Below are 20,667 nucleotides of genomic sequence, written 5' to 3' on the forward strand. Positions count from 1 at the left end.
TACTTTTTACCTTCAACTATCTGAGCAAGGACCGCTGAATGCCTTTCTGCAACATGACTACCAGTTATTTATGTTGGTGTTTTGGAGAAACTGGTATTAAAGGAGGATGTTTGAGATAACGTGCCATGTTTCATTTTCTGTCTAGTGATTTGTAGGCTATTTGTTCTTATCAAAGCAATCTGGAACACCCAATATCCTTGATATGCACATCTCTCTGCAGTCATTTGTGGAAAGTTTCACTTTCTACAGAGAAATAAACAAAGGCCAAAATCTCTTTTTCTGAGAAAATATAAATGCAGCCATTCAGCTGTTTCCTGGCTTCAACCTGTGAAAAATATGGGAAAATAATACCAGGTACATTACAAAAGAACTAGGGTGTATCACTTTTCATCCTCATCGGCCTGTTTTCAGCTGTCACTTCCTGAGGTCTAGATACAAACATAAGTAACTGCTAAAACTCACATTCATTTAAGACCAGACTTGGGCACCCTTACTCACCATGAATGCCTCCACAGTACATTGTCCCAGAGCACCAGGCGTGATACAGTGCAGTACAAACTCCTGAGGAAAGATCTAACAGTCTGGCACCAAGCATTCCCCAGCCATACAGTTGAGGCAAAATGTTTACGTAAGATTTTTGGTGTTTCAAATAAAAAGCGATGACTTGTAATTCCAAACCCCCAGCATGGGGGTGATCCTGGTTTATTACATTTATGATGACTGGAAGAATTCTGTTTTGGATTGCTGCTGATACGTCAGATAAGTACTTCTTAAGTTTAAAAGAACAAGTGACTATAGCAACTACTGACCAAAGGCAAGAAGACAGAAATCTAACTGATTGGAAGAGAAATAAACTGTTTTCTACAATGGTGCTGTAAGTAAGAGAATGAAATTAAGAAAGCAGGCAGTTGACTATTAGGAAATATAGCTCTAAAAGAAAGATCATCTTTAGGAAAGGTGGAAACCTACAAACCTGTAGCAATGATTCAGGTTTATACACAGAACAAACACGTAATATCACGACACACACAGTGTGGCAGTTCAACATCACCAACTACAGAATCCATTTTAGAGATCAACCTGAAGCCAAGAATTCAAAATCAAGGATTCTCCCTCCCGCAGCAAGCAGGAAGGTAGCTGTTCTCAGCTCTGCACCAGGATCAAGAAGCCATTTGTTTCAATGGTGGCATTAAAATGTCACTAAGCTTTCTATTCTCTTTGGTGGTTTAAACTCCACCGTCTGCTGACAAGCAGCACAAGATCTGTGCATCAATCAAACCTCCTGTTTGGGTGCTTTCCTGTTTTCAGGAGCTATCAAATGGCATTGACCCCTGGCTGTTCTGAGTTTTAATTTGGGCTGAGAGGTGTTTCCCTCCCTAGCCCTAATTGATGGGGCTGAGCAGTAAAATGTGGCTTGATCTCAGCTGTGTCTCTGTCATGTAACTATATTATCTTGATGTCTGCCTCACAGCAGGCTAATGAATCTTCCTTTTAAAACATTTAAACAGGCTACACAAGCCTGTGTATGTTTGTACATGCGTGGTGGGGAGGAACCTACTGCAGTAATCCATGGGAAGAAAACTGTGTAAAACACACTCACATGAGATTTTTTGATTTGCAACTGATTTTCCTGATACCAGATACTACAAAATAAGAAAGTCAATGAAGATTTATATGATAAAAATAAAAAAAGGGGAAATAGACTTTGCAGTGTGGTTTTAGAAGGCAGCACTTCTCAGGTTAATATGTGTAGTATGCAGTTTCAAGTGGTTATCAATCCTGTAGTCACTGCCTTGAGGTGACAAGAGAAATCTGAAATATGGGGGTTAGAAGACAGCAAGAGGGAGAGAGGGATTTAAAGTCTTCCAGAAATTCCTTCCCTAGTCTCAACTCCCCCTTCCTTGTTCTGGGTTCTCCTAAACCAGCCTATAAAGCACACAGAATTTAGACAGCACACTTAAGCCTAATTCCACCTATTTTAAAACTTGAATAATGCAGTAAACTGTGGAGTACTGTTTCCCAGGCTTCTCTTTTCAGAGAAGAGCTGTCTTTCCCTGTGTTTAAAAACCACGGAGGTAATTTTGGGCACTGCTGCAATCTAAGCAGTCATGGCTACAAATATTTATACTAAAACCTTTTAAAAGAGTGAAAAAAGATAGATGAATTTCAAATTAGGATGTGCAAAAGTACAAAAAGATTATGATAGCTGGATACTATCTGGAGAATTGTTAGGAGCTTCCTACTGCATTTTTGGACTTACAGCAAAAGATAGTTGAGCTGAAAAGAAAACTGAGTGGGATTTTTTTCCCCAGCTGTTTATGATAGCAGTTTTCTTGGAAAGAAGTACTTGAAATCCATAGCAGACTTCTTACTGCAAGTTAAAGCTCTTTGTGAAAAGTGGCCAAAGCCCCATGATCAATGGATACCAAACGCCCACTAAAAATGGAAAGACAATAAATCTCCACAGCACAGTAACTTCTGCCCATTAAAAAATGTTATTTTGGGCATGCAATACTTGGTAAGGAATACTGTCAAATGTAACAAATACTATCTCAAAAGAAATCTGGACTTCTTTGTATGGGGACACCACAGCCCCCACAGAGAGACAACCCAAGTCTACATATGGGACACTAATACCTGACCTTATTTTTTAATAATGTTAGCAGGAAGTTAACCATGATGTATTAATGAATTCTAATTACAGGTAGCAAAATTCGCAACATGGAAGAATTTTATACAAGACAGAATTATCCACAAGGGACAGGGGAAGTTCACGTTGGATATATGGAGGAAGTTCTTTACTGTGAGGGTGGTGAGGCACTGGAACAGGTTGCTCAAAGCAGTCGTGAATGCTCCATCCTTGGCAGTGGTCAAGGCCAGTTTGGACAGAGTCTTGGGAGCCATGATCTAGTGTGAGACATTCTTGCTCATGGCAGGGGGCTGGAACTGGGTGATCTTAAGGTCCTTTACAACCCAAACCATTCTATGAATCTATGACAGGAAATTTTTACTGTGATGGAGGTAGAAAAGGAAACAAGTTGCTTAAGGAAATGAAAAACAATGATGTGCAAAAATAAAATAAACTAAAAAGAAAAACAACAAAAAATCCCCACAAAACAACAACCCCAAACCAAAAAAACAAACTATCAGGGACACTCATCCTGATTTTCACAGAGTGAAGCCAGAAAGACAATAGTGCTAATAAAAACTGCCGGCAGGTTGAAACAAAAGTATTGCTGCCGCTCTCATGGTCCAAAGATGTTAGCAAACATGCTCTGAGGTTTAGTCTTTAGTTAGGTTAGTTATATTCTTCAAGGAAAAAAATTCTGTTAAGGTCTGAGCGTCCAAGAACTCTGGAGGAAAAGGCACAGAAAAGGCCATTGAACCTTGCTGGTGGAAGGCCTGATAACAACAGAACTTTCAGGTGACTTCTTCCTCTGTACCAAGAGCCAGGTATTAATGTCCTACCTTAACTCTGCCAAAAGAGTGCATATTTAATCTAAGGAGTTAAAAGTCCTAAGCGGGCTCTCATTATGCCACTGAAGGATGCGAAGAGAACAGAATCCCCTTCAATGCCGTGTTTAAAGAGTGCAGGGCATTTATGAGAACAAGAAAACTAGCCTCAGATCTACCCATCCCATCCAGCTTTGTCCTTTTTCCTCAATCTTCTATCATAAACGGGAAAAAAAATTCACCCAAACGTGGGGAATTATGTATGGTCAAAGGGACAAGAGGAGCATGCAGATACCTCCTGCAGCAAATAATATGAGCATACGTGATATATAGCAGTTTAACCAGAAGAAGCTGTATATTCTGGAATATATAGCTGGAATATTCTGATACTGTGCCTTCTAGGTAATCTAGTTTGCATATAAAGACTGTAAGATACTTTATTACCAGTTCTGCAGTGTTATTCAGCACCTAACAATAAAATATTTTAGTTTTCAAGCAAAACATAATTCATAGTAACAAAATGTACTCAAAAAAGCTTATCAAATAATGTTTGAATCCCCTGTTATCCTAAATTGGCATTTTTTGGATCAAGAAGCAATTCAGAGATGACAGACTTTAATGATGCATGTAAACTAACAAAAATAAGATAGTATGTTATAGTCACCGTATAGTACTTAAGAATATTACTTTTAGACTATAAGTAAGGCAAAAATAAAGTACGCATTGCCTTTTCACGGCTGTTTAATATAATTTAATACAGCCTAAGTTTATTTCGGAACAAACATATAGCAGAAGTCCTGCTTACTGAAGAACCAATGAAAATTATTATTCCTTGCACTCTATTTAATTTTATACATAAAAGGGAAAAATCTGTAAACTCAACAACTTGTAGTAAAACTCTACTTGGTCTGTTCCAAACACAGGATTATTGAAATGTTAGCTTTAGAACAGCAGTCACAAAATAAAGCTGCAACAGCGAAGCCTGATGCAAAACTAATTGATTTTCTCCTCAGCCATGGGATTAAGGAAATTGCAGGCACTAGAAAACAGTTTTCAGATTTTCTTTGCTACTTTTTAATTGAGTGCTCAAGTATGCTCCACAAATTGACCCCCTACGATTCTCGGCAGTGAGTGGTTAAAAGGTAGAGTTTTTTAAGAACTTTACAGTAAATGAAACCCTTTCAGCAGAAGAAAGCCTCCAGCTTCTGTTTATTTTGGTACTAAGGTTTCTCCAAATTATTTTGTCTCCTGTTCCACTAGCTCAAAAACATCTGTCTCAAGTCCCTGTTTCAAAGTACTACATTGCAGGAAGGAATCTCCAAAGTTTTTAAGTATTATTTCCCTGTAAGCAACTGCTATCACTGCTGTGAGACTCCATGGAAAAAAATAAAACTGAATTAAAAAAACAAATCTTAAACAGAATAGAAGCAGTTATTTCTCAAAATACATTGCATGGCTTTGAAGCAACTATAAATCACTTTTTTTTTTTTCTGAAATGTTTACTGATTCCTTCCTTTACCTGTATTTTAGAAATGCTTCAGGAATCTTGGTGTTCGTCACTTGCATCAGTAGAACAAGCACCTTCAGGGCACTAACCTCTTCTTCAAAGGGTTTTCTCAGTTCCTTCTGATTAACTTTTAAGATTTATATTCTTTCACCAGAAATAGGTGGCGGTCAAACTCCTCAGATCTTTGATAGGAATCTGAAGTGCTGTCATAGTTTACAGCAGTCATTAAGGGGGAAAGGGCTGTCTCTTTAAGCTATACAAATCACAAGAGATGCTTTCCCTCATTCACCCTGCCAAAAGTTTATTAATTAAAAAAAACTCCTGAAGTTCAAAGGACAATCACTATTCTTCTTTCCTCTTTCATGGGGACTGAAGGCAGAATATGGCCTAAAATTAGTTCTTTCAAAAGGAGAACCACTGACTTAAAGAGAGACCATGTAGACAAGTTCAGATTTAAATCCAAATCCTAGTTTTAAAATTCAAGTGGTTAAATTCACCCATGATACTGTGAGGCATTCACTGCAACACATAACAACCACCGTACACCTCAATCGCATTTTTGTAATCCCATCAAAATCTGAATTTTGTCTTTGTTATTTTAATGTAGGTAGCTCAGATGCCTATAAAGCAATTACACTTACAGACAACTTATAATGTGTACCAGCGGCCTGACACAGCGGAAACATTTACATAGTATCTGACAGATAAAAGAGCAAATCCTATTCCTTTTCATTCATTCGCCCTACCCAGGAGCCTTATCAAATTGATGTCTTTCACGGCATGCCTTGAAGCTACTTTGTACAAAGAAGGGGTGGAAGGAGGAAGAGGAAATTCCAGACCTGAAGCATGTGCCACCTTTTCAGATTAGAATCCCTTGTCAGTTGACTAGTAGAGCAAAATCAGAGCCAGAAGTCACTTATCAAAAGTTCTGTTCTCCATCTACCTTGCAGACAAGCTCTGTTAAACCTAAAATAAATGACAACATATGCTAAAAACCTTGATACCAAAGATCACCACTGTAAAATATGAATGGGCCAGTGTCATCTCCACAGGAATTCTTCTTTTTCCTTGCCAAACTGATAACACTGAAAGTGTTAGTGCCTTTGAATAGCAAAATTAACATTTTACAGTTCTGTCACTGCTGCTGTATGCTTAGATGCATTAGGCTTGGCACTGTGACAAGTACCGTGAGCTTCACCAGAGCCACTGCTTGATGAAAATGAGTTAAAGAAGAACTCATAGTTTGAGAATGATGCTCACTATCAACCTGTTGGTGATCCACCAACAGTCACCAACAGCCACCGTGTTGGTATTCTTGTGAACTACTCAAGTCAACTTGACCTGCTGAGTAGCAACTACACTGCCCTCACTATAATAGTTCTTAGACAGTGCCACAGCAGGACTTCCACTGGAGTCATAATTTCCACTTCTATCCTAGAAGTGAATAGAATAAAGCTCACTTCAGCATAAATTATAAACCTATTATAAAATTAGATGTTAAAAAGCCTAATCAAATACTGCAAATGGGAGTGAAGCAAATGGAAGTAGAGTAAAATACGGAAAACTCTGGTTGCTAGATTTACTGAAAAGCATTTTTATGATTAAATGTGAAATTCTTGGAGAAGCCCTACTTCTATCTGCATTCATGGCAAAACTAATTCCCTTTTAGAAGTGAAGTTCTGAGGCATGCATTTCTTGCAATTCTGTTTGCCTTAGGAACATGGGCTTCAATGTTATATATAATAATGAAATATTATTTCTGTAGCCGTGCTTCAAGGCATAAAACTAAGTAAATAGCATAACAGAAATCTTAAAAAAAAAATTAAAAGCATTTTGCATATATATTAAATACATATAGAAAAATACAGCTGAATTGCTTAGTGCTAGAGCAAGAAAGAAATCCACTAGTTCTAGAGAGGCACTTTTGGTCATTGTTTTCCTGTTCTGGAGCTCATCAGCTACTTGTTAAAATATAATGTAGTGGTAAAATATAATGTAGGCTTAGTAAAAGACCAAGTGAAGGGTTCAGACTTCTGTGTCAATACAGGACTCCACATTTGCTTTAAGAATTTGACTGAAATCACAATAAAAATACAGCATCTGCACTTCACATAGGAAATACTTACGCTCCCCAAAGTTAGGAGTCCACATAAAGGAAAATAGTGATTCCAAGAATCTGAAATGCTGGTGTCATGAGCGGGAAGAACACTGAAATGAAACTGATATTCCCTCCCCTCTTTGGAATCTTCTACAGTTAGAATCCTACATTATAAAGCTGAACCATCAGGGTTGACAGTTCCTAGTCCATGAACACAGATTAGGCCCATTCACTGAGCTCAGTGGCAGTCTCCTTGAGACAGAGAGCACTGCAGGGCATGCACTATGCACTCCAATGTCTGCTAGATCAAGCAGGGGCAGAGCTGACCTAGAGGTAATCATACTGTCAGATGCAGGGCAGCTCTCTGTTGAGACACCAGGCTAACTATCCACCTCACTTCATCGACACATGCCTGACACCTGGGTATCTCAATTAGCCCTGGTGTTTCACACTCCACCTTTTAATACCCTAGATAACCCTGTACAGTGCAGAACACACACATCAATCACAGCGCTCGAGGCCTGAAAAACGATGAGTATAGAAGAGGATATGTCCTCTTCTTAGCAGTGCTACCAACCCTAAGGCCTGAGTGTCTCCAAGCAAACTGCTTACAGCTCTTTCTGCTGCATGCCATGCTGCATTCAGTGCAGCAGTTCCACTGTGCAGACACTTAGTAGAGATGACTGCCCCTTTCCTAACACAGATACGCAGCTTCTGCGGTTAGCATCAACAACTCTTTTACTCTTTCTTTAGCATGTAATCTGGCATGGAAACACCACGGCCTATTGCTGAGATACTGAGGGGGGAAAACCCCACAGCAAACCCCATGAAAACCCTCTAAAATCCAAACTCAAACCAAGCTAAAAAGCTAAACTCCCCACTTTGTCCTTTGCTGAATTTAACAAGTGGGAGCTGTGACTTCCGAGGCCATGATCTGCAACACAGCCTTCTGTTTACAACATGTAACCAAAGTAACTCTACTTGGCCTAGCAGAACACACATTTATTAAACCCTACAGTCAATAGAGCATGTGGCACTAATCGAAAGTACAGTGTTTTAACAGGGAAATAGGTGGGGACAGGAGGGAAGAAGAGTAGGAGGAGAAAAAGAAGGAAAAATGTGAACAAATCTCAATGGAAAACGGATGTTTTCTAGAGAAGTCGTGTCCCCCCCCCCCCCCCCCTTCCCATAATACTAGGTCTCCTGGATACTCAAATAAATGGATTTCGATGATAATTTACTACATTACCAACTACAAATTGGCCTTACACATTACAGTTTCTCCCATCAATCCCTCCTATGAAGACATTAGCGCAGACAAATGGCTCAGGAGGTAATTTATTCACACTGGGAAACAAATTATCCTGTAACAATATCTGGAGAGCAAAGCTGTTACAGTGTAAATATCTGCTGTGTTAAACAAGCTCCTAAAAAAAGGACCTTGCTGAATCAAGACTTAGGTTGTGATTGTGTTCCTTAAAAGTACCATTTTATTATCAAAATTAGAAATATCTCACGCTAGATCACTAATACCTACACATCATTTTATATCTAGAGTAGCACTGTTAACCTAAATGAGATTACAAGAATGTGCTTGCTTATTATTTTGAATAGTAGTATGAAAGACTAGGGCTGCCAGTATCTTATATCTGGAAATGTAACTGCTCAACCAGTCATAAAGCAAATTTTCTTAATACTAATGTTTTACAAGATGGAGTTGATACGTGATCTTCAGAACAAATCACCACTTAAAAATAATTCACTCTATCTTTTGAATAAACTGTGATTACTTTTAACCTTTTATTCTAAAACCCTGAGCACAAGAGCTGGTTGTTTTGCAAACATAAGGTATCACTTTTGATGTATAAACATTGTGGTGACTAACAAAGCAGAGCATCTCAAAATTCTTGGGTTTATGAGAGCTTCAACTCTCAAGCTATTTTCCTAACAGCTACAGATGTTAGGAACACCAAGTGTTTCTGGTGGAAAAAGGAGAGCAGGTTAAGGACAAGACCTTTCCTGTCACAGTAAATGTGTCAAAATAGAGTCCTGTTACCAAATAAAATACTTCTAAGCCTATACTTTCCCAGAACTCCATAATAACTAATACCCACTGAACAGAGAAAAGGACAGAAGGACAATCAGTCCTTAGAAAAAAGCATGAGGATGACATCACTGGCTGTCTGCTAGCCAGGAAAGGAAGAGAGGGATTATCTGAATAGTGAACATCTGGATGGTGTATATAAAGGCAATGAAGGATTTTTAAACAAATTAGTTCACTAAGTTCCACTGAATTTTTATCTTATAGAGAAACAGTAGTGCTATGATATGCTTCCATAATGAAAAAGCAACAGGAATGCTAGTGGTTTGGTTTAATGAATTAAAAGATACACAAAGAGATTTATCATTCACTGTCTCTTTTTTAATTTTTTTAATTGAAAAAAATTGTCAGATACTTGAACTTATAACTCTCCCTTTCAAGTTAAAACAATGTAGTTTGCTAACACTGCTTTTCTTCTTTCTATTATTTGGGTTTTAGGTACAAAGATTGTAATTGATATGATGCTGATCACACTGAAGTTCAAACATGTTCAGTTCCCCATTACTGTTCTGTAAAGACTGCTTACAAAAAATCTTATATATGACGTGATTTGATTTCTTAAGTATAAAACTCAAGCAAAATTCATATTTTTCACATATTTTTTACCACACAGCATAAAGTTCCCGCATAAGTCATAACTCTAATAGTTGTGTACAGACTTAACTAGTCGCATATAGCAATTCTATAAAAGTTACCAGGCAAAAAAATCAACTTTATTCTATACTGGAGTACTACGCAAGGAATCATTCTTACCTTGAACTGTCAGAGTTGCTGATGCTTCAGCTTTTCCAACCATATTTTCTGCAACACAAGTATATGAGCCCATGTCTCCTGCCATAACTTTCCGGATTTTCAAGGTATGATCATCACGGATTTCGTATCTTTAAATATACATAGTCATAAACAGTGAGTAGGAATAATAGAAATTTACAATTTCTGTAAAGGGTAAAAATATGGTGGGTTTTTGCTCATATTTTTATTCCTACATTTGCCTTAGAAATAAAAAAGTGTATAAATCCTCATAAATTGATAATGTAAAGACAATATTTTAAAAGAAAAATATATATAAATAATTGAAAACCTAACTCTAATTTCTTTTGCAATATGAGTCAGTTTTTCACACGTCAGTACAATTTCACTGTTGTAAAGCAAACGTAAAGCTGTAACGCATAACTTTTTAATTGTTAGAACAAGTAAACGCAATTAACAGTTATTTTTCTTCCAACAGTTTTCCCATCTGAATGAAGAATTTTTTTTAATATGGTTGAAAAGATAGTATTGTTCTCAAGAAGATCAGAATTGCTTGAAAGTCAAGATAAATCCCAATTCATTCAATTTCTTTTGAAAAGACCGATGTGGCTTTTTACCATTTCTTCTCATTTCATCACTTTGTTTCTCTTCTTTGTGTAATGCAGTCAATGTGTTTATGTGGTTTTTTTACACTAAAATGGCTATAGTTTTATTGAAGATATAGACTAGATTAACAGGAAGTGGGAATTGGATGGCTGGAGCAAACTGTTACAGGATTTCTTCTTTCAAGCTCCTCCCTTAACAGGTTTTCAACTGACAATCGGGAATTCAAAATAAATTATCTATCTATCTATCTATCTATCTATCTATCTATCTATCTATCTATCTATCTATCTATCTATCTATCTACCGTAGAATGTATTTCTTTTAATAAGGCCTTTTACATTTTGGCCTGAGTTGGAGCAATGACGGGGGAAACTTAGTAACAAGAACATGTAAAATCAAGGAGCACCTCCTGTATGAAGACAGGCTGAGGAAGTTGGGGCTGTTCAGCCTGAAGGAGAGAAGACTGCGTGGAGACCTCATAGCAGCCTTCCAGTATCTGAAGGGGGGCTATAAGGATGCTGGGGAGGGACTCTTCATTAGGGGCTGTAGTGACAGGACAAGGGGTAACGGGTTAAAAATTAAATGGGAAGTTTAGATTGGATATAAGGAAGAAATTCTTTACTGTGAGGGTGGTGAGGCACTGGAATGGGTTGCCCAGGGAGGTTGTGAATGCTCCATCCCTGGCGGTGTTTAAGGCCAGGTTGGACAGAGCCTTGGGTGAGATGGTTTAGTGTGAAGTGTCCCTGCCCATGGCAGGGGGGCTGGAACTAAATGATCTTAAGGTCCTTTCCAACCCTAACTGTTCTATGATTCTATATTGCTGGACCACATTTTGTACCAGTTGTGATTCCAATATATATTTCCTGACGTTGTGATCTAATTTACTATTTATTATATATTTTCCAAAACTTGTAGTAATTACAAAAGACTCTTCAGGTGACAAATCAATCTGCATCAGATACTACGGACTGAACTTTATTGTATTTTGTTATCTTTATATATGTGTTGTTACAGCAAAAGCTCGAGAACAAGACATTCCTAAGTTTCAGTTTAAACTGTAACTTCAGTAAAGCTCAACGGTAATGAGAAATGTCTTACTAGATGAAGCCAGGCCTTCTCCATTCAAGAAGAAACAAATGCTAGCTGTCAAATGTTGAATGGCTACACTATATACCAAGCTAGACATCAGAAGAAAGGTAACTCCATGTACTGCACCTTGCTTTTGGTAATTCCCCATCATCTTTCCTCCATCTTACTGTAGGGACTGGGTCACCTCTTGCCTCACACTTAAACTCTGCACTGTCATCCACAGTTACAGCCAAATTACTTGGTCTCTTCACAAAAGATGGTCTCTCTAAAAGGAAAGGAAAGAAGGGATTAGTCCAGCAGTTCTGAGCCCGTACTGCAATTTCTCCTGAGCTGTGGCTGTTACAATAAGCGAAGCAGTGTGATGAACCTGATGGAGGTGCCTCTGCCACTGCTCTTCTCACTCCCAGTGCCAGGCAGAAGATCCATGGCCCTGCAGATGGCCAGCACTATGAACCTCAGAACAGGAGGCAGATGCTCTTAACAGTGGTTCACAGTCCAGGTGCAGACTTCTTTACTTCTTGTGTATCGCTGTCACAACTAATAGAGCTAAAGCAAAACACAACCTATACAGAAAATCTAAATACACATCAACCCTCAGGTAGAAGCAGGACTGTTGCAAGTACCCAGACAATGCCCAGTCATCTGGTACACTGCTTCAAAAAGACTGAAGGCACAAACCAAATGTCTCACTGAAGATTTTGACTCAATTGTGCCTCTAAATTTGAAGGCAAAGTAAGGCCCAGCACAGTATCTCTGCAAGGATGCTTGTAGGTGTCAGCAGCAAGTAGTGTTCAATGCAATCATTTCCAATGCTACATTAGAAAGGCAACATTTTCTTTCAATAGCACACATAAGATCAAACAAACCAGCAAAACCCACAATGTCCTCTCTATAATTTTTATTCATAAAAACTGGTATTGTCCCTGGCTTACACTGTAGGACACGGATGACCCAAGTCCTGGCTCACCAGAGTCAGATTAATTGCTGCATCCTTTTCCTCAGGCTTTCTGAAACAAAACAGGATCTCAGTCCAGGCTGTGCTATTCTGGGAACCCCACTACTAGATGGAAATTTCCGGAAAAGGACAGACACATCCTTCCACCTGTAACAGGGTTCAAAGCTTTATGGTGCTGGGCTTTTCATAGTTCCACAGCAGGCTGGAGCCCAGTGAGCTTTACACATGGACAAGGAAGATAAGCGTTTAACAACTTCTGGGATACCCCAGGAAGGATTATACACCTAGAAAGGCAGCACCAGATGACAACAGGATGTCCATAAAAGAACTGGGAAGGTTTAACAGGAGAGTGCTTGGCATGTTCCTTTGCCTAAAGCAGATGACTTTTTTGCCTCTACACTTGTGAAAGCTCTGAGGGGGTTGAGAAGGCAGTTGTACGTTTTCACTTCTATGTATTGAAGATATAAATATCATCTCCTTGGAACTGGAAGAGTCTAAAGCCATTGGCACAATCAGGAAGTGTAAAAACCAAAAAATACACCACAGATTTCTCATAGAAGTACAAAAAAACCACCATACAGAAGGATTAAGAGACAATCCCATATGATTGTCTCACATTTGTGTTTGAAAAAGGTGGTTCTGAATATTACTTTGACTTTGCAGATAAAGAAACAGATTCAGCATCATAAAACTTTAGTGAATGGTTCAGAAAGGACTAGAAGTAGAAATGTGAACTGAACAAAACTCTATAAAAGAGCTTCCCTTACTCTCAAGGATGTCCAGACCAGCTGGATGCTCGTGTTGTAGAAAACTTACCTTTGCTTGCAATGCTAGCCAAATAGTGTTAGATGTACTAGCATGTTGATCTTTAAACTGTTAGCTCTATCCTGGTTTCATAGACAAGGAGGAAGTAATAAAACAGACACCTATGGAAATGAATCTAGCTGTAATTAAAAAACCACAAACACAGGTAGCTCCCCTCATCCCATCCGCTTTCTTGAGCATGCAGTAAAAATGTAATCTGAATGCAAGAAAAGAATGTTCCAGATTAAACTTCAGAGTAAAATAGTTTTGGGAAAAATATTCAACTTAACTATGCAAGAGAAAAAGGACTGATGTGGTAAGGCCAGGACTGCTGCACAAGAGCAAAACCCACAAGAGGCATGCTGTTCGATAAATCAGTTTTCTAAAGGAGAGAAAGATCTTTTGTCTGCCCATTCATAACACTCTTATTCAAATCACATATATGAATAAGGAAAATCAGTATCTATCTTTGTTACATGATTATTTGGTAAATACAAGGAAGGCTTAGCAAGGATCACTTTGAAACTTTCTAATATTACAGTTTCTGGCATGCAGTCCTCCCTCTGATCTAAAGCAGAAACTTAAAGTTCAACTTCTAAATAACCAAAACCCCATAAGCAGAAGTTTTATATTGAAATTTTTTAATATCAGCATATTTCTTATGCTCTTTCATGCATATCTAGGGCCAGAATTGAAAGAATTAGGTGTAATAAAGATTTCTAGACACAGACTGGTAAGACATTTAAAGCTTTACTGTCCTGTTTGGAAAGAAAACCTTACTAGTTCTCCCACACTGAAATTAAGAAATATGTCTGAAGAGCAAATGAGATGAAGAAAAACGCAAAGACAGACTTCTCTTTGCAATGCATCCCTCTTGCAGGTGTTTAGCAAGAGTCATATTTTCCAGGCTGGATTACCTACCAGTCTGTACCATAATCCCCTGTTTAGACTACTGATGAGCAACTAACTGGTACTGTTAAGTAGGAGCTCAGTGCCACAACTTTACTCATGTAACTACGACTTCCTTTCAACTCTGGATTTTGCTTGGAAGTTCTAAAAGTCTGTTTGACAATAAACTTCCTCCCAGAGTGCTTCAAAGGTGTCTGTAAGCTAAAAAAAAAACAAACACCACCCAAAAAAAACCCAAACAAAAAAGAAACCAAAACCCTCACCAAAACCCAGCAGTGTGGGTCATAGGAAGTCTTGCTTAACTTCACCTACACTATCTTGCTGAATATTCAGTTTCAACAACCTGAAGATGGCATACAATTTTGTTTTATTCTGGAAAACCCATACTTCAAACAAAACTCTGAACAGGACTTTAAGCCAGCTGTAAAAAGTAATGAAGACAGATGAAAGTGCCAAAGACTGACAAGACAGATATTAAACCTGAAATAAAAACAAAAGCAAGAGCCAGGATTACGGCAATAGCATTGTGATGGAAACCAGCATGTTATGAACCATGGCTTGGATACTCTCATCCTGTGAAGACAAAATACTCCTTCTACAGGAGCAATTGAGCCAACTCAAGCCTCCCTTACTTTAAATTAATACGGGACACATTTTGAAAACTACCAAGGCTGCATCTGTAGTCACCATGAGGCAATTCTCCTGTGCTGAAGGAATTCTGAGACTACACTTGGCATTACAGCTTCTTTTCTGCAATAACAACAAACCCTGCAGTTTTCAGCTGTTACCTTAAATGAAAACAGATTTTCTGATACTCAGATCACCTGAACAAGTAGACCTGTTGCATCTTCACAACACCCAGTACACACAGCTATAAACAAAAGGATAATCATTTAAGATAGAAATTGCAATGATTCTGATTTTCTTCATTAAGGGAGGAGAAAAATTAAGCCTCTCCTTCACAGTAGTGCTAATTTTTGTCTTGCTAGTATTTTAAAATACTGATCCAGATAGTGGATACTGGGATTATTTTCAGTTTCAGTACCAAGAAAGCATCTTCCAATAGCAAAACCAGTCCAGGGTGTACTGCAAAGCCATTAAGTGCCAATCATTTGCTAGAACACAATCATGACAAAAACATTTGCAACACTAAAAAGGAAACAGATGAGAATGATCATTAATAGAAAGCTTAGTAGGAAAACCCTAAGATGGACATTTTCATCAACAAAGTCTTAAAGGAGGCCTTACCTAAAACGGTGAGCTCCGCAACTTCACTTTCACGCTCTCCAACCATATTTGTTCCAACACAAACATATTTGCCAGCATCATTCTTTCTTGTGTATGTGATCATAAGCTTTCCTCCTCTGATCTAGGACAAATCAAGGATAATAAAAAATACTTTAATATAAACTATTGATTTAATAATATTTGTTAACTTGAAAAATGTTTTGTAACAGACAATGAATCAGAGCAAGCTATCAGTGACTTTCCAAATCATACAAAAAAGTGAACCCTTCTCCCAAAACCTATTAACCTAATTTCCTTCTCTTTGCAAAAAGCTTGCCTGTAAGTTTTACATCAGTATTTTAAAATCTCTCAGATTTGGACCCCTATTACTCTACTCTTCACTCTGCATAAAATAAGACTGACTGTTCAACAGCCTGTTTAATGCTTGCTGGCCACAAAGTCTACAATTCCTTCCTACGTAGTACTGCAGTTTGATATAATCAGGTGGAGAGTAAAAATTAGCACTAGACATCAATTCCATTTTCACATCAAGTGCTGTGATTACTTTTTTTGACAAGAAAGATGTGTACGTTATCCTACTCCTGGTAATGCTCCTCATTATTCATGAGTTTTGTGTTTGCTTTGGTTTTCTCAGGGAAGTGAAGGAAATCTTTTATTCTTTAGTTCTTCACCTATAACTAAGGAATTTTAAAGGCTGATAAGCAGCTGGGTAGAAGCAATTAAATCCTTAGTGGCAAATGAATAACATCCTGCTTTTAATTCTGGACTCATTTCTTGAAAGATAATCGAATTCCAATAACGCAAGAATTAGGAAGCATCCTTCCCTTTTGTGATTTTAAATCTTATTATATCAAAATATACATTAAATGCATATGGAAATTGCTGTTCTCTGAAAAGTAGTTATTCTCCCATTTGATTGACAAAATGGTTGAACAAGTTTTAAAGTTCACCAAACCGCAGCAAAATTTGTGTAGGCAACTTGAATACAAACCACGTTTAATATGCAAAAGTGTTACTTAATTACATTAATTACATTTTTAAGTGAACATATGCTTATGAGTCCAATCACATATGAAAACCACCGCAGTTCAAGGAATGGGTGGAAGCACACAATAAATAAAGCCACATATGAAGCTACAGAAAAGGGTCTAATGTGGTCAGTGACAAGGAGGAGTGTTGTCAATATGAGGTACTTTGCTTCAGTTGCCTGCAGCTAGAAATCTATCCCTGAAAATTTGACATCTTGAGCAGTGTTGGGCTCTTATTATCATTGTTAAGATGTACGGACACAGAGATGACAGTCACTTATTGAGATAAATGAACATGCATGTGTAACAAAGATAGTGTTGCATACAGATCTCATTCTGTTTCCTTTGGCATTTGTCGTTTGAGAACAGGAAAGATATGCCCTTTATCATACAGAAATCTAGTAATGCTGAAATTTCAATGCGGATTTGAGGCATGAAGAATGAAAGAACAAGGGTGACCTGCAAATACAAATTTCTTCACGAATATGTGTGCATTTTTAGATTGTTTACCACCTGAACTCATGGTAAACATGAGAAGAGACTCTAAAATATAACAAGAAGTCTATCTATACTAAGTCCTGTTTTACATTTCCCTGTACCACAGAAAGCTATTTATTTCCAGTTAATCTATGCAAAGGCTTTAAAAAAAAAAACAAACAAATTTTAGAAAGATTTCCACATGCATTTTAGGGTATTTGTATAACCAGATACACAGGCAGAAATACATACTTTTCATGTGTATCAATATTGAATGCGTGGGATTTAATAAATAAATGTGTTTATCACAAGAATTTACCAACTCAGCTGATGATGATTTCAAATCTATGTAAACTGAAAGCAGTGATTTTCATACGTGTCTTAAGAGCATAAGTCCTACTGATGTTCAGTATGCATTTGTGCTCCTTAGTGATTTTATACTTCAGAAAACTTCATCCAAACCCATTACAATATGACACAACTGTATATTTTCCACAAATGGTAACCTCCAGCAAGAACGATCCTAGGATTTTCTTCCAGGAATCAACACAAGACTTTCTTCAAAGCATAGATGTAGAAGCATTAACACAGAAACACTTGAACAGCTGAAAAAATCACTGAAAACTGCTTTTCTCCCAGGTTGAGATTTAGATAAGGAAGGAGAAGCAGAGGCAACATTCCCTCATGGACGTTGAAGTAGACTTCCAAAGATGTAACATGCCTACTGAAGGAAGCTGTGCTTTCAAGACGGAATTCTGAGAGTATTTGGTTAATTTTTCCTAGGTTTTTTCCTTTGTTGATCTTTTCTGTGTGTTTGTTCCTTAAAACAGAAGAAGGGTTTAGAACTTCAGCTACAATGACAGCTATTAATCACATTGAACTGTGATTAATTACACAGTTACAATAAAATGTACCTCAAGTGCATGTGGAATTACGTATGTCTGTAACTAGAGCATTCACAGACGGCTAGAAGGAAGCGTATTTCCACTGTTGGGTCACTACCCAGGTTTTCCATCAAATTTTAACAATAAGATACCCATGAACTCAGTAAGATTGATCAAGACCTTCTATTTACTAATAAATCACTGCAAATGAAATGTGTAGCTATGATAAATTTATGTTCCCTATGTGCAGCATTAGCTACTTTTTCCATTGCTAGGAAATCCTACAAATATTTGTGGACTGTAGACCAATAGGTTTAAGTAACAAAGTACACAATAAAATACATGCACATGAATTTTTGTAGGAATACATACAGAGCCACTGTTACATTTCTTTGTCCTCCTAACTTCATATCCACTACGTCCAGTACTGTAAGTTCATACCCAGTATCTAGAGCAGTAAAGAGCCAAATCACCTTTGGGGGCAGTATCTGAAATCTTGCAAATTAGAACTATTTATAAAGTGTAGACATTCAATACTTAGTTCATAGAGGCATTTTAATTGAATGCTTTGGCTCTTTTTATATTTGTGCCCCTACCCTGGAATGTACCAGCTGGACTTTACAGTCGCAAATGATATAATGGTTTGAATTAGAGACAAGCAGTGTAACATTTCATCTCAAACCTCCACAAGAGTTGTTACCATACTGAATACAAAGAGAAATCCTTTCTTCCTAGTAAAAAAAAAGATACCACAAACAGTTTTATTACACTACTTTGGTAGACACTGAGTATCACGGGAAAATAATTACTCTGCTAACTGCCAAGGCTTTAAGTTCAATTTTGAAACGCTGGAAGTAAGTTTTATGTTTCATTTACACAGAAATGATGCCAAGGCACTTTCTGACTTCTCACACCTCTTCAGGATTTTGTTCTGTTCAGTGCCTTCCAGCAAATTTATCAGGGGTTTGCAAGTAGAGAACACAAGAACAGCACTGAATACTGATGAGAAGAAAAGATTGTGATCATCGGTTCACAGATGATCTTCAGTTGCCTGTAACATGTATGGATTGTTGTATGAACGTTAAGAGAATACATGATAGCATGGTGACCTACAAAGACTTATTGAAAGCTATTTTCTATGACCTGCCTGCCTGACCACATTTTGCTCCTCATGAGTAAATGGCTCATTCAAGCAAGTCCACTTCATTTACTTCTTTAAACGATAGTTGGAGATGTTCACACAGAAAACTCAAGGCACCCATGGAGTTAACTAGGTCCAGAATTTAAATTATGGCCACCCAGCAGCAAAAAATCATATACAAATAATGAATCAACTCGGCCAGCCAATAAATCAAATCCATAAAAACTTACCCAAGGGTTCTACAACATACCACCAACTACTCAGTATAGCTGTACACACACGTATATACACTTATTCTAAGACCATATTTCATATACCTATGCGTGCTGTGTGTGTAAACTTCTGTATGTATAAATCCACACCCATCTGTCTCTGTTAAGAAATATTTTTATATATGCGGGTGATTCATTTAGTTTTCATAGAAATGTGCTATGAAATATGAGAAAGAATGAAGCCATGAGAGAAATTCTTGGGAAGTCCAAATATAAAAGTGACTGGCATTTTTTTTTTTCATTTTTTGACATTCTATTTAATAAATGAAATCTGTTTTGTCGAAAAATAATTCTAACCCAAACTTAAATCCATAAGAAAATTAACTTCAGACTGCAGAGTGAAACAGTGACCTTTGTCTGGATAGCCAGGGTTTGTTATGTGAGATCACACATTTCATGTATTTCAGTCTTCTACAGTATAGCATACATATACCCGATTTTGTTTAAATGAAATGTGACAGGCATGTGATATTAACCTGTCAGACATAGTCTTTGCTTTAAAAGAGTACTATCTAAATATAATGACAATAAACCAGGTAATGAACCAGGTGAGTACAGGCAAGTGTAATTAACAGTGTCATCAGTGGCTGATACAAGTAAGGAGCTTTTATTCCTCAGTTAGGAAACAACAGTTTTTGCTCAGTTTCCTCTACGCAGTCTAGCACCCTAAAACTGGTTAGCATATCCATATTACGACTCATTATTGCAGCACAGACTGTAAGGCATGGAACATCAGCAACAGAGGGAAATCTTGCAGCTTTAACAAAAATGCGTAAAAAGAGTATAAATGAATACCTATGTCAAATTTATATCTAAAAATATCTTGTTCCAAGTCTTGTGAATCCCATGTATTCTTCCCTATCTATTATTGCAATGTTTAAATATCAGACACTAGAGATCAAAATGTGTTTGGAATAGATCTTCAACAATGATTAAAGTTTGTTCTTGTTCAGCTTCAAAGTTCAGACAGGGGAGTCTGTCCTGCTTTTGGTTCCATTCTCTGGGACCCCAGGAAGGTACTTGCTGCTTCCTCCACATCAAACATGCAAAAATTCTATTTGAGAGTAGCTTAAAACACACTTTCAAGTGGTCTTCCTGCGCTGTAAATCTGTCATGACAAAGTGCAAGTCAATTGTTACCCCCTACCATACAGACCAACAAAACAGTCTTGCAATGATGACAAGACTGAAGGTAGAATCCACAAAGGATGGTGCAAAATGCACGGGACGATAGCTTTACTTAAAACGAAAGAGCATTTACGGCAGATAAAATGACAATAGGTTCAAGCTGCTGCTTCTGGCACCCCTGCCAATCTGGCCAGGATACATCAGAGTCAGAACCGCAT

General features: G+C 37.6%; 1 protein-coding gene across 1 annotated transcript in view; it reads right to left on the bottom strand.

The window, feature by feature from the left end:
* The window catches only part of ROBO1 (roundabout guidance receptor 1), a 707,430-nt gene that overhangs the window by 71,712 nt on the left and 615,051 nt on the right, over positions 1-20,667 (bottom strand). The window contains exons 6-8 of the mRNA XM_062602019.1: positions 15,521-15,641; positions 11,731-11,869; positions 9,913-10,040 (exon numbers count right to left, since the gene is read on the bottom strand). Of these exons, the coding sequence (XP_062458003.1) occupies positions 9,913-10,040; positions 11,731-11,869; positions 15,521-15,641 (388 nt within the window). The remainder of the gene's footprint in view (positions 1-9,912; positions 10,041-11,730; positions 11,870-15,520; positions 15,642-20,667) is intronic.

The sequence above is a fragment of the Pezoporus occidentalis genome, unplaced genomic scaffold (assembly GCF_034315485.1).
Source record: "Pezoporus occidentalis ecotype Australia unplaced genomic scaffold, CSIRO_AGI_Poc_V1 ctg74, whole genome shotgun sequence".
Lineage (NCBI taxonomy): Eukaryota > Metazoa > Chordata > Aves > Psittaciformes > Psittacidae > Pezoporus > Pezoporus occidentalis.